Here is a 10,090-nt window from a genome sequence, read left to right as displayed (position 1 = left end):
GGTTGAGGAATGTCTGGCTTTCGGAGGTCCTGAAGAGCGTGAACTGCTCGTGAGTGAGATGCTGGGCACAACCGATGAAAACGAGCCTCTTCAGGTTTGTCTGTATCTGCTGATAATAGTCCAATAATAGGTCAGAACTGTCTCAATGCTTTGTTTTTACCTTTCCTCTTCAGGCGATGATGAAGGATCAGTTTGCAAACTACGTAGTGCAAAAGGTTCTAGAGACGAGCGACGATCAGCAGCGCGAGCTGATACTTTCCCGCATAAAAGTGCATTTGAACGCTTTGAAGAAATACACTTACGGAAAGCATATCGTTGCCCGTGTTGAGAAACTCGTCGTGGCTGGAGGTACATTTTCTGTTTGTAAGAGTGCATGCCCGTTTGCGTTGTCTTCTCTTTTAGTTTGCACGATGGATGGAAATGTTTCTGATGGCTTAACAATGGCTGCAGAGAGGAGAGTTGCTGCACAATCCATGACCATGTTGGCATAAGGCCTGAAAAGAGTTGTACAGAGCTAAGCAGAGAAATCTTTTGCAATAACTATAAAACCGGAAAACAAGGTTTGATGCTTTGTGTTCTTGCGGAATCTGTACATTGAGTAATGTTTCTTGAGATTTTTCTTTCACTTGTGTACAAAGATGCTTATGATAAGCCAATGTGTACAACAGAGAGAGATGTTCATGCTTTTAGGTCTTTGAGGCAGTTAGGGTTTTTCTAAATCCTTGTATCTTATTTCATGACCTGAGTTTCCATTCCAAGGAGCACAGTTTCGTTTTATGCATTTTCTGTTTTTATATATATATATATATATATATATTCATATGCTTTTTTCGGTTTAATCAATTATCAGTAGTATTTCAGAAAACAGAGCCAAGAACCCATGAGAATCACAAACAGATCTGTCTGAAATCTGGAAACAGAATCGGTAGCTCAAAGAGAATCTAGCAAGAAACGTGTGTAGAACTAAACAAGATTTTCAGAACTCGAAGCGAAAGTGACCGACCGTCCTCACGTGACATAACTTCGAAAGAAGATCCAAAAGATATCTTACGTCGTCCACGTCAGCGTTGTCTCTCGGGGATAATATCTCGTCTTTGTTTCGCCACCGCCTCCTTCCCTTTCCCCTGTTTTTCTTAATGCTCGTAAAAATCGCAACTTTATTTATCTACGGAACGACACTGAAAGAGCAAAGAACTTAGTTATCCATCATCCATTAATTAGGGTTTTCTTTTTGCCTGAAAATCTCGATCCGAGAAGTGGTGGAGTTAGTCTATGAATGGGACAGTTCAGGGCTGACGTCATCAATGGCGCCGACGCCGGAGGCGGCAACAAAGGACTGGTGGAGCGGGAGGTGAGGCTTCCGACCGGAGCAGATCTTCCGCTGCTGTATCAGTTATTGATCCCGCAAGGGTTAGCTTCCGCTTTCCGAATCTCTCCGCAGCAGAACCCCACCGTCGCCGACGTGGATCGCGCCTCGGTCACGACCTTCTACTCCATCCAGAGCGGCAGTGTATCAAACGCGCCTCCACATCCGGAGAGGAAGGCGGAGACGGCGAGGAAGAAGCAGAGGATAGTGTGGACGCCGGAGTTGCAGCGGCGTTTCTTGGACGTGGTGAGGCGTCTGGGCGTCAACAACGCCGTGCCGAAGGCGATTATGCAGATGATGAACGTGGAAGGATTGAGCCGCATGAACGTAGCGTCTCATCTCCAGAAGTACAGACTCTACCTGAAGCGGAGACAGGGTTTCACCGGCGGCGACGCCACGTCATCTTCCTCCCGCCGTGGGATCAACGGCTGAGGGTTTCCGCAGGTGGGTCCACCTACGTGGTTTCCGGGCATGAATCATCGTCATCATCGACCGATTATAACAATCTTAATGATGGTCGTGATCCGAATCATCATCATGGTCATGATGTTGCAACTGGGTTAATGTCAAATCTGTACATAGCGGAACAGAATGGCTCTGGTGGCGGTTCAAACGACATGGAAGAGGAGTTTCAGAGGTTGTAACCTTAGAATATCTTGCTGTCTTTGTACTTTTGTCTGACATTTTTCTCAAATATACTAGATTCGGGTATATTGGGTATATTCTATTGTGTGTCACCGTAAAAATGTTTTTTTTTTATTTGGTGTCCCAAATATTTTTCTTTAGGGTACGGATGTACAAAAGTTCAAGGCTGGTCAACAAACGAGGAGGCCACACGGACACGGCTCGACCACCACTCATCCTTTTTTTGGGGACCTTCGTGAGGGAAACCAACTCTTAGCCAATGACCGTTTCCAATAACAGGTTTGCACAATTCTCCTTCACATTTTCCACCATAACCGAACCCTTTATTCTTGCGCCAGATCCTCAACCAAAGATCAACCCTTTTGACCCTGTCCCTTTATATCTCTCTCTTTCCTGCTCTTCTCTCTCAGCCATTACTGATTATCTCTGTGAATCTCTCGTCCTTTGTTTCAGAAGAACATGGAGAAGAGCGGTAACCTAATCAAAACGAATCGAGTTTGAACCAGAATGAATTGGTCCATATTGAAATGAATTGGAATAAAAAATGAGAGCGGTAACCTGTTTGACAAGCAAATGGAGTCACCGAGATCTCCCACGAGGCTGCAGAGGCAAGCACCAACGGCTCTGCAGCTTGATCACTCGGCTCATAACCAGTTTTCACCGTCTAGCGCCATAGAGGGGACGGCTATTCCATTGCTTTCGCCTCTCTATGTGCCTCCGAGACTTTCATCTTCGCTCCGAGAGGGAGAAGAGTTCAGGTTTCACGTGGGCGGGAACGGCTGTCCTGACCCGAAGGGCTCTCATCTGGGAGAGTGGCAACATCCGGCAATGTCCGACCATTCTGAGCAGATGGCTCTCTTGACTATGTTTCAGACCAAGTTTGTGCTTGTGAATGATTCACGTTGAGGGCTTTTTCCAGTTTTGGGGTTTCATGTTTCAGGATGTAGAAAATGTTCCAAAAGTGTTTGAATGAAGTGTTATATAAACACATTTGGGCATATAGATAGATCCACACCATTTTGATATTTTGCAGGAAACTCCAAAAGTCCCGCAATGTGGATGTTAAATTAAAGAAGACAACACAGTTTAACATGTAGGGCTCACCCTATTAAGGGCTTGGTCTTCGTTTAAGATCAAGATCGTTGCCATTTTCACTCGCAGGAGTTGGACAATTTTATGTTGGGGTGTCTCTTCTCAGTTTCTGTCGCTAAGAGCTCGACATGATTAGTCAACTATACATAACGCCATCTCCAATTCTTCGCTTTACCTCTTCTTCTTCTTCCATTGAACCTCACTTGCACCTCTCGTTCAAGCATAGAATCCCAGAGCCCAACCCATTCGGACTCTCCGTCCGCCGAAGCGCGTCGTTGAATCCATCCGCCATGACCGCCGGAGAAACGCCGGACAGATGGTCTCTCCACGGCATGTCTGCTCTTGTCACCGGCGGCACTCGCGGAATCGGGTTTGTACGACCTCGTTCTCGCGTACCCTTTACCGAATTTTGTCCGAATGTGTACGTACCCTTGCAGATAACTTCGATGCGAGTTCTCAAACTAGTATGTATTTGTTCACAGTCGCGCGGTCGTGGAGGAATTGGCTGGTTTTGGTGCGGAGGTACACACGTGCGCTCGGAACGAGAGCGAGCTCGAGAATTGCTTGCGGGACTTGAACGGTTCGGGTTTTCGGGTTACTGGGTCGGTCTGCGATGTCTCGGATCGAGATCAGAGGGTGATGCTGATGGAGGCTGTGTCGTCTGTCTTCGACGGGAAGCTCAATATACTTGTAAGACTTCGTATCATATCTTCGTCTCCTATAGGCTTTCTTGTACAATGCCCATCACCTGTTCGTTGATTTGCCCAAAAGAAAACATGGCGATGCTTTCTTTTGATGACATCTTTCAGAAAGAAGTTGGAATAAGCCCTTCACATTCTTGTGTATGTTACGAGTTTGTGGAAGGTTTTTTTGTAGTGATTACTTACTGTCAGATCTTATATAGGTAAACAATGTGGGAACGAATATCAGGAAACCGATGGTAGAGTTCACGGCTGGAGAATTTTCAACCCTCTTGTCGACAAATTTTGAATCTGTTTTCCATCTATGCCAACTTTCTTATCCGCTTCTTAGAGCATCTGGGGCTGGAAGTGTTGTGTTCATCTCTTCCATATCTGGTTTTGTCTCACTCAAGAATATGTCTGTCCAATCTGCAACCAAAGGTGTTGACTTTTGTGGAAAAACTTCATCTTCTGCAGTATGTTATCTGTTAAAGTCTTACCAAGGTGTTTATATAATATAAGGAGCAATCAACCAACAGATTTTTTTTTGGCTCTTCTCGTTTCCCTTGAGTTTTTTCAGGAGCAATCAACCAACTTACGAGGAATCTGGCTTGCGAGTGGGCTAAGGACAATATAAGGAGCAATGCTGTTGCACCTTGGTATATCAGAACATCAATGGTGGAGCAAGTAATTTTCTAAGATCCCACTGAACGCGAAAGATTTAAGCTAAATTTTCCGAGTTTTTGTTGTTCAATAGTGCATCACTTCTCATTTTAATGCTTTTGCTCATATATCCACATGAGTTTGATTGATATTCAAGATTTGACAAGAGACTTCAGTGATTGCTGATGGTGTCTTAATTCTGATGATACGGATTGGTCACAGATCCTTATCAATGAAGACTACCTGGAAGAAGTATACTCGAGAACTCCTCTCCGCCGGCTTGGAGAACCGAGAGAGGTTGCCTCTGCAGTGGCCTTCTTATGCTTACCTGCTTCCTCATTCATTACAGGGCAAGTTATTGGTATTGATGGAGGAATGTCCATAAACGGTTTCTACCCAAAGACATGACTATCTTCACTTCCTTTGTCACTTTACAAGATTTGCCGTCATTCATTCTATTTTGTGAACTTTTTGTTATTCAACCTCACTTTTTCTGTGTGTGGAAAGACAGTTTGATGTATGAGGCTGAGGCCAATCTGAATGTACCAGGCGTAGAAGGAAAAAATAATATCCCGTTGCTCCCCGATAAGACGGGCCTGTTCTGGATGGACCACATTTTTTTGGCAAACTCTCTCTCACCGCGTCTGCCTTTATTTGATCCTTCATCTTTTTATTAGTTGTCATATGCCAGCCACCGCACAATGATGGATAACAGGTGGAGTCTTCAAGGCATGACCGCCCTTATCACCGGTGGAACCAAAGGAATCGGGTTAGGATTAATTGCTCCTTTTTGTCGATATCTATATCAATACTTAAACTCTGTTATTATGTAAACTTTCTCATCAGGTACGAGGTGGTGGAGGAACTGGCAGGATTTGGGTCAAGAGTACATACATGCACTAGAGACGGAATTCTGATGGAGGAATGCTTACGTGAATGGCAAGCCAAAGGCTTTCATGTCACTGGTTCCGTCTGTGGTTTATCTTCTTGGCCCGAGAGACATAAACTCATGCAGAATCTCTCATCTCTCTTTGGTGGCAAACTCAACATCCTCGTAAGTAATCAATGTGCTTAAGAGTGGAAGTTTGACCCTTACTTATATATTAGCCCAAATCCCTCTCATTTTCCAATGTGGGACACTTATCAATACCGCCCCCTTTAGACAGCGACGTCCACGGCGCTGGAGCAAATCTGGTCGCTGGCGGCTTCTCGGTCCATCCCCGACCGTCCCACAACCACCGAGTCGACCGCATGTCCGCAGGAGAACGGCCCGTCAAAGGGCCACCGGAAAGTAGAGAACCAGGCTCTGATACCAATTAATAAGATTTAGACCCAAACTCCACCACAAAAGCTAGTTTAAGAGTGGATGTTTGACCCTTACTTATATATTGGCCCAAATCCCTCTCATTTTCCAATGTGGGACACTTATCACAATGCCCTATGTATCTGCTTATGGATGGTCATTCTTGCACCTTTAATTCTTTCAATGTACACATATATATATACATATACATATATAGGTAAACAATGTGGCCGCAGCTTTCTCGAAGCCAACCGTGGAATGCACAGCAGAAGATTTCTGGTTAAGCATGGCTACGAGTCAGCTCGGACATACTTTGCTTAAGGCATCAGGATCTGGGAGCATCGTCTTCGTGTCCTCTGTTGCTGGGGTTGTATCCCTTCACTCCGCTTTCATCTATGGCGCAACAAAAGGTATATCTTAATTTTTTTTTCCAAGAAGACTCCCCAAAAACTACCGTTCATGTATTAATTTTTGAAATTGATAACAAATTTGTGTATTTATTTGGTATTCTTTTTTATATTTTTATTAACTCGTCATCCATGATTACTCTTGCTGTTGTGTATACCGTACAATGCAGAATATACAGCAGCCATGAATCAGTTAGCTAAAAATTTGGCGTGCGAATGGGGAAGCGACAACATAAGGGCAAACTCGGTGGGCCGGTGGCTCCTTGGTTCATCTCAACCCCTTCGGTTGTAAACGTAATTTAGAAAAAAAACTCGATCCATCGTTTAGTAAATTCCCTAATTCTCTATCCAGATTAAGTTTGGTTTTTCTTTCCTTATGTTGGTTGGAAAGGGGTGAAGGAGGCTGTGGAGTCTAGAACTTCGATGGGCTGTGTCGGGGAACCGAAGGAGGTTGCATCGCTCGTCACGTTTCTGTCTCTTCCGGCATCTTCTTACATAACTGGTCAGACCGTCTGTATCGACGGAGGTCTCACCATCAATGGCTTCTCCTATCAGTCACCGGTCTGAACTCTGTTTTCTTCCTTCTCTGTTTATTCCCTTATATCATATGATCAGTTCTTGTTCTTGTTAATGTCTGGAACCTTTCGAGGTCCTGATCGGTTTTCGTTACTATGACTCAGACTCAGTTCATGTGAATCTTCGTAGATATTCGTCCCGAACATTATTTTATAGAAATTGAAATGTGAATAGATCCACGATTGATCATATCATATGAAATTTGCATAGAGCTCACCAAGTCATTGTACACGTCTTCTCACAGCTTTGAGGTTGATGAAGCGGGCAAGTTAGGTCGCGGTGGAAGCTTTAAATCCGTCCATCCATCCTCCGTCACTGCCTGGAAGTAATGCTCGACCATGCTCTCTGTCACGTCCTCCAGTCTCGACGGGTTCCACTGCACCGGCAGTACCAAATGAATAGTAAAGTGACAGTTTTGCCCATATGTTTTAGAGATATTACTTACAAACCTGCTGAAATCTCTTGAAATGAATTTCGGATTCAGATTCAGGTAACACAGAAATTTAAATATTCGAGTTAGGATTAAGATAATCCGAAAATTTTGAATACCCGATCCATGTACATAGGAGTAAATCAAGGGAGATGAGTGTTTTACCTTGGGGTTCTTATCCTTATCTATCAATATTGCCCTTATCCCCTGCAGTGACTCCTAACAGTTAACAGGGAATCGCGAGGGAGATCATAGCCATATATGATCAGAGAATGTCGGGAAAAAACCTCGAAATGATCCTTGCTGATATCTCCCTTAACTACATGACAAATCATCCTAAACTCGCGGATAAGGCACTGCCCAACCCCTTGCATCCGCCCTTCTCTTATCTGCAACACGATTTGTATTCGCTGTCAGCTTCAGACAGTGGTAACAAACTGACAAGTCACAACACTGATTGCAAGAAGAGACATCCTCACAGATCTAAGAGCAATCTTAAGGCCTGTCGGAGAGGCCTTCTTCAGTGCAAGAACTGCGGTCGAGACCCAATCATCTGCTTCACGAGCAGCCTCCCTCTCCTGTATGTATAGAGCACATGTATAATTTCATGCATGGCTTATTAACCAACAGATGAAAATGTATCATAAGCCCTTTGGTGTGAAGGGAATCGACTTACAAGTGAATATAAAATTTCTTCGACGGTTTGTCTCGAAAAACATTTGTCGATGACTTCCAACCTGTTAAGGAAGAAGATTTGGCAGACATGACCAAGGCACTTCCTACAAACATGGATAACTGAGACAAAAAAAACATCGATACTTGCCGGTGGTAAGCACTCGATTCTTTCAGACAGGGCTTCTGAGAATATGCGTTGATAATTTCTGAAATGGAGGCTGCATCTGTTGCACTTGCCCTGCAAAGATCTGCTTCTAATGCATCTAATCTCTGTCACAAAGAACAATCTCACGTAAGTATCGATCTTTGGCAAAGAAACAGATATTTCCTTAACTTGTTAACCGTACAGATGAAGGGACGAAATGGGTCGCGAGTCCACAGGCAAGCGTCTCGGCGCCATCTAGCTTTGTCCCTGTCAGGCCAATATACTCTCCTACACAGACAAGAGAAAAGGAGATTGGGATTCATCTACCATATCTTCAACTGGTTCTAAATAACTTGCGAAAATCGGAACTTGAATCACCAAAAGATCCAGGGAGCCTTGACAAGAAGTATGAGGCACCCACATCTGGAAAGTGTCCAAGAAAAGTCTCGGGCATGGAAAAGACCTTGAAAAGAACTCCAGAAATAAAAATCAGATTGGAAAAACATAAGCATATCGGTTACAGAAATGATGACACCGAACAAGTTTAAGCCTGGAGACAGCTAAAAACCGGTACCGTGTTCTCAGTCACGATACGAAATCTACCATGTACCGAGATGCCAACGCCACCTCCCATGACAATACCATTTAGAATCGAGATCTGTAGTTAGGCCAGAATAAGTTAGACATTGAAAAACACTTCCACATCGAGTTCTATACTTTCCATCACCAAACCAAGAACATGTAAGACCTGTGGTTTGCTATTTGTTGCTATGACATAACTCGTTACGTATAGCTTATACATGAAATCTGCAACTGGCCTCCAGTGACCTAAGTTTAGACAAAGACGAAGAACGTAACTTGGATGAGAAGAAAATCATAAGCCGAGACAGAAAATGAAGAGGGAGAATGGTAATGATGATATGGAGGCTCTGAGCTTAGAAACTATCATACCCCCCCGTCTAATATCGGGAAAACCAGCTGCAACATCGCCGCCTGAACAAAACGCTCTTCTGAGGGCAGCTTCATGGTGGAGCGTGCTCTCTTCCTTGTCCCTACAGATGGGCACAGAATATCATAGATACAGAGAAATATTTATCGTATTCTCGGTTTTCCTGATAGATTAAAAGACAGAAGAATCGAAAAAATGTGAAGGGAATCGATGATGAAAAAGCAGAAATACTCGTGGCTCAGATACCATATTAGAGTTTGCGAACATGTCAGAGGGAAAGTTTTTTCTGTTTTGGCAGCTTCAGTTCCAAGAAACATAACTATATCCTTAGATTTTAGCTTGCTTTAATAACCAAACTCTGTTAATCATTTCCCGATGATAACAGCTGGTTTCTCAGTGTGGTCGGAATCCAGACAGACGAGTACCTTGAGGATGACGAGTTTCACGTTAGGGTCCTCTTCAAATGCAAGGAACAATTCCAGCAGCCGAGAAAGCTAGAAACAGATTCAGCCAAAAAAATTCATTGAACTAAAAAAAATCCTCATGGAAGATGAAATCATCGGAACAGAAGAAGAAGAAGAAGAAGAAGAAGAAGAAGAAGAAGAAGAAGAAGAAGAAGAAGAAGAAGAAGACAGGGCAGATACCATGGGGAAGGAAAGAGCATTCAATTGCTGGGGTCTGCTTAGTGTGAATATTCTGACACATGACTTCTCCTCCACCAAGACCTGTCATTTCGAATACGAAGTTGTCCGTACAGAAACCATTGTTGCAGGAAGAGAGAAAACGACAAGAGGAGGAGGAACATGGAGAAGGGAAACACCTGAGACGCCATCTGGGTTGTGTTTGTAGAAAATCAATCTCCTGGAGTGCAAAGCTCAGGTTTTGTAAACTCCGAGAAAACAACAGCACTTCAGAGATCTAAACGAGAGAGATGGGAGAGAAGCTTTCTGACATAGTTTCTCCCTTTTTTTGGTTCACAATGATAGAGTCATATATATACAGAGAACACAAAAAGGGTATATATAAAACAGGAAACGTTACAAATACGGATATACATAAAGAGGAAACTTTTGCTGATCTTGATTGATTCCACGTCCTGAACATTTGTTGCCAAAGATACAGATCACACCGAGATTGCATACGTGTGGTCTGTATCAGC

At 43.6% G+C, this 10,090-nt stretch overlaps 6 protein-coding genes across 9 annotated transcripts in view; 5 read left to right on the top strand and 1 right to left on the bottom strand.

Moving 5' to 3' along the window:
• Positions 1–781, top strand: part of LOC104826314 (pumilio homolog 2-like) — a 4,446-nt gene extending 3,665 nt beyond the window's left edge. Inside the window, exons 8-10 of the mRNA XM_010558941.1 lie at positions 27–94; positions 174–348; positions 451–781. Of these exons, the coding sequence (XP_010557243.1) occupies positions 27–94; positions 174–348; positions 451–491 (284 nt within the window). The 3' untranslated portion in view covers positions 492–781. The remainder of the gene's footprint in view (positions 1–26; positions 95–173; positions 349–450) is intronic.
• A 495-nt stretch (positions 782–1,276) lies between these two features.
• LOC104827402 (transcription factor BOA-like) lies at positions 1,277–1,798 on the top strand. Its single transcript, XM_010560576.1, has one exon. The coding sequence runs from the start codon at positions 1,277–1,279 to the stop codon at positions 1,796–1,798; it is 522 nt and encodes a 173-aa protein (XP_010558878.1).
• A 114-nt stretch (positions 1,799–1,912) lies between these two features.
• LOC104826309 lies at positions 1,913–2,938 on the top strand. The gene is made up of 4 exons (XM_019204177.1): positions 1,913–2,003; positions 2,153–2,290; positions 2,465–2,477; positions 2,559–2,938. The coding sequence occupies exons 3-4, from the start codon at positions 2,471–2,473 to the stop codon at positions 2,915–2,917; spliced, it is 366 nt and encodes a 121-aa protein (XP_019059722.1). The 5' UTR covers positions 1,913–2,003; positions 2,153–2,290; positions 2,465–2,470; the 3' UTR covers positions 2,918–2,938.
• A 195-nt stretch (positions 2,939–3,133) lies between these two features.
• LOC104826310 (tropinone reductase homolog At2g29260, chloroplastic) lies at positions 3,134–5,061 on the top strand. Of its 2 annotated transcripts, none has more exons than XR_002024643.1 (5): positions 3,134–3,473; positions 3,586–3,793; positions 4,008–4,259; positions 4,364–4,470; positions 4,669–4,761. XR_002024643.1 is itself a non-coding variant. In XM_010558938.1 (5 exons), the coding sequence occupies exons 1-5, from the start codon at positions 3,232–3,234 to the stop codon at positions 4,852–4,854; spliced, it is 960 nt and encodes a 319-aa protein (XP_010557240.1). In that variant the 5' UTR covers positions 3,134–3,231; the 3' UTR covers positions 4,855–5,061. The 2 variants fall into 2 exon arrangements, 1 of the variants encoding a protein (XP_010557240.1); XM_010558938.1 differs by having other exon boundaries at positions 4,008–4,224; positions 4,669–5,061.
• Positions 5,062–5,128: 67 nt separating this feature from the next.
• LOC104826311 (tropinone reductase homolog At1g07450-like) lies at positions 5,129–7,242 on the top strand. Of its 3 annotated transcripts, none has more exons than XR_773736.1 (6): positions 5,129–5,215; positions 5,293–5,500; positions 5,967–6,159; positions 6,327–6,450; positions 6,556–6,717; positions 6,977–7,242. XR_773736.1 is itself a non-coding variant. In XM_010558939.1 (5 exons), exons 1-4 carry the CDS (start codon positions 5,148–5,150, stop codon positions 6,446–6,448), a joined length of 591 nt encoding a protein of 196 aa, XP_010557241.1. In that variant the 5' UTR covers positions 5,129–5,147; the 3' UTR covers positions 6,449–6,450; positions 6,548–6,921. The 3 variants fall into 3 exon arrangements, 1 of the variants encoding a protein (XP_010557241.1); XR_773735.1 differs by having other exon boundaries at positions 6,548–6,717; XM_010558939.1 differs by lacking the exon at positions 6,977–7,242 and having other exon boundaries at positions 6,548–6,921.
• Positions 6,971–9,983, bottom strand: LOC104826312 (3-hydroxyisobutyryl-CoA hydrolase 1-like). The gene is made up of 15 exons (XM_010558940.2): positions 9,752–9,983; positions 9,576–9,656; positions 9,357–9,425; positions 9,028–9,034; positions 8,934–8,993; positions 8,731–8,810; positions 8,557–8,640; positions 8,361–8,445; positions 8,185–8,270; positions 7,986–8,107; positions 7,839–7,899; positions 7,642–7,740; positions 7,450–7,551; positions 7,328–7,369; positions 6,971–7,108 (listed from the first exon to the last, which is right to left on the bottom strand). Exons 1-15 carry the CDS (start codon positions 9,761–9,763, stop codon positions 6,971–6,973), a joined length of 1,128 nt encoding a protein of 375 aa, XP_010557242.1. The 5' UTR covers positions 9,764–9,983.
• Positions 9,984–10,090: the final 107 nt, after the last annotated feature.

This window comes from Tarenaya hassleriana, unplaced genomic scaffold (assembly GCF_000463585.1).
Source record: "Tarenaya hassleriana unplaced genomic scaffold, ASM46358v1 Cleome5, whole genome shotgun sequence".
NCBI lineage: Eukaryota > Viridiplantae > Streptophyta > Magnoliopsida > Brassicales > Cleomaceae > Tarenaya > Tarenaya hassleriana.
The sequence above is the reverse complement of the archived record's forward strand: the minus strand, read 5'-3'. Positions and strand labels throughout refer to the sequence as shown.

What these genes read in the sequence shown, in the direction of transcription:
- LOC104826311 (XM_010558939.1), top strand. Translation starts at nt 5,148, where the DNA reads ATGATGGATAACAGGTGGAGTCTTCAAGGCATGACCGCCCTTATCACC. An exon ending in GTGGCAAACTCAACATCCTC is followed by an intron (nt 5,501 to 5,966) that starts GTAAGTAATCAA and finishes ATACATATATAG; the next exon opens with GTAAACAATGTGGCCGCAGC. An exon ending in CATCTATGGCGCAACAAAAG is followed by an intron (nt 6,160 to 6,326) that starts GTATATCTTAAT and finishes CGTACAATGCAG; the next exon opens with AATATACAGCAGCCATGAAT.
- LOC104827402 (XM_010560576.1), top strand. Translation starts at nt 1,277, where the DNA reads ATGGGACAGTTCAGGGCTGACGTCATCAATGGCGCCGACGCCGGAGGC.
- LOC104826310 (XM_010558938.1), top strand. Translation starts at nt 3,232, where the DNA reads ATGATTAGTCAACTATACATAACGCCATCTCCAATTCTTCGCTTTACC. An exon ending in TGTCCAATCTGCAACCAAAG is followed by an intron (nt 4,225 to 4,363) that starts GTGTTGACTTTT and finishes GAGTTTTTTCAG; the next exon opens with GAGCAATCAACCAACTTACG. An exon ending in GAACATCAATGGTGGAGCAA is followed by an intron (nt 4,471 to 4,668) that starts GTAATTTTCTAA and finishes GATTGGTCACAG; the next exon opens with ATCCTTATCAATGAAGACTA.
- LOC104826312 (XM_010558940.2), bottom strand. An exon ending in AAGGCTCCCTGGATCTTTTG is followed by an intron (nt 8,271 to 8,360) that starts GTGATTCAAGTT and finishes TTGTCTGTGTAG; the next exon opens with GAGAGTATATTGGCCTGACA. An exon ending in TCAGCAAGGATCATTTCGAG is followed by an intron (nt 7,370 to 7,449) that starts GTTTTTTCCCGA and finishes GAGTCACTGCAG; the next exon opens with GGGATAAGGGCAATATTGAT.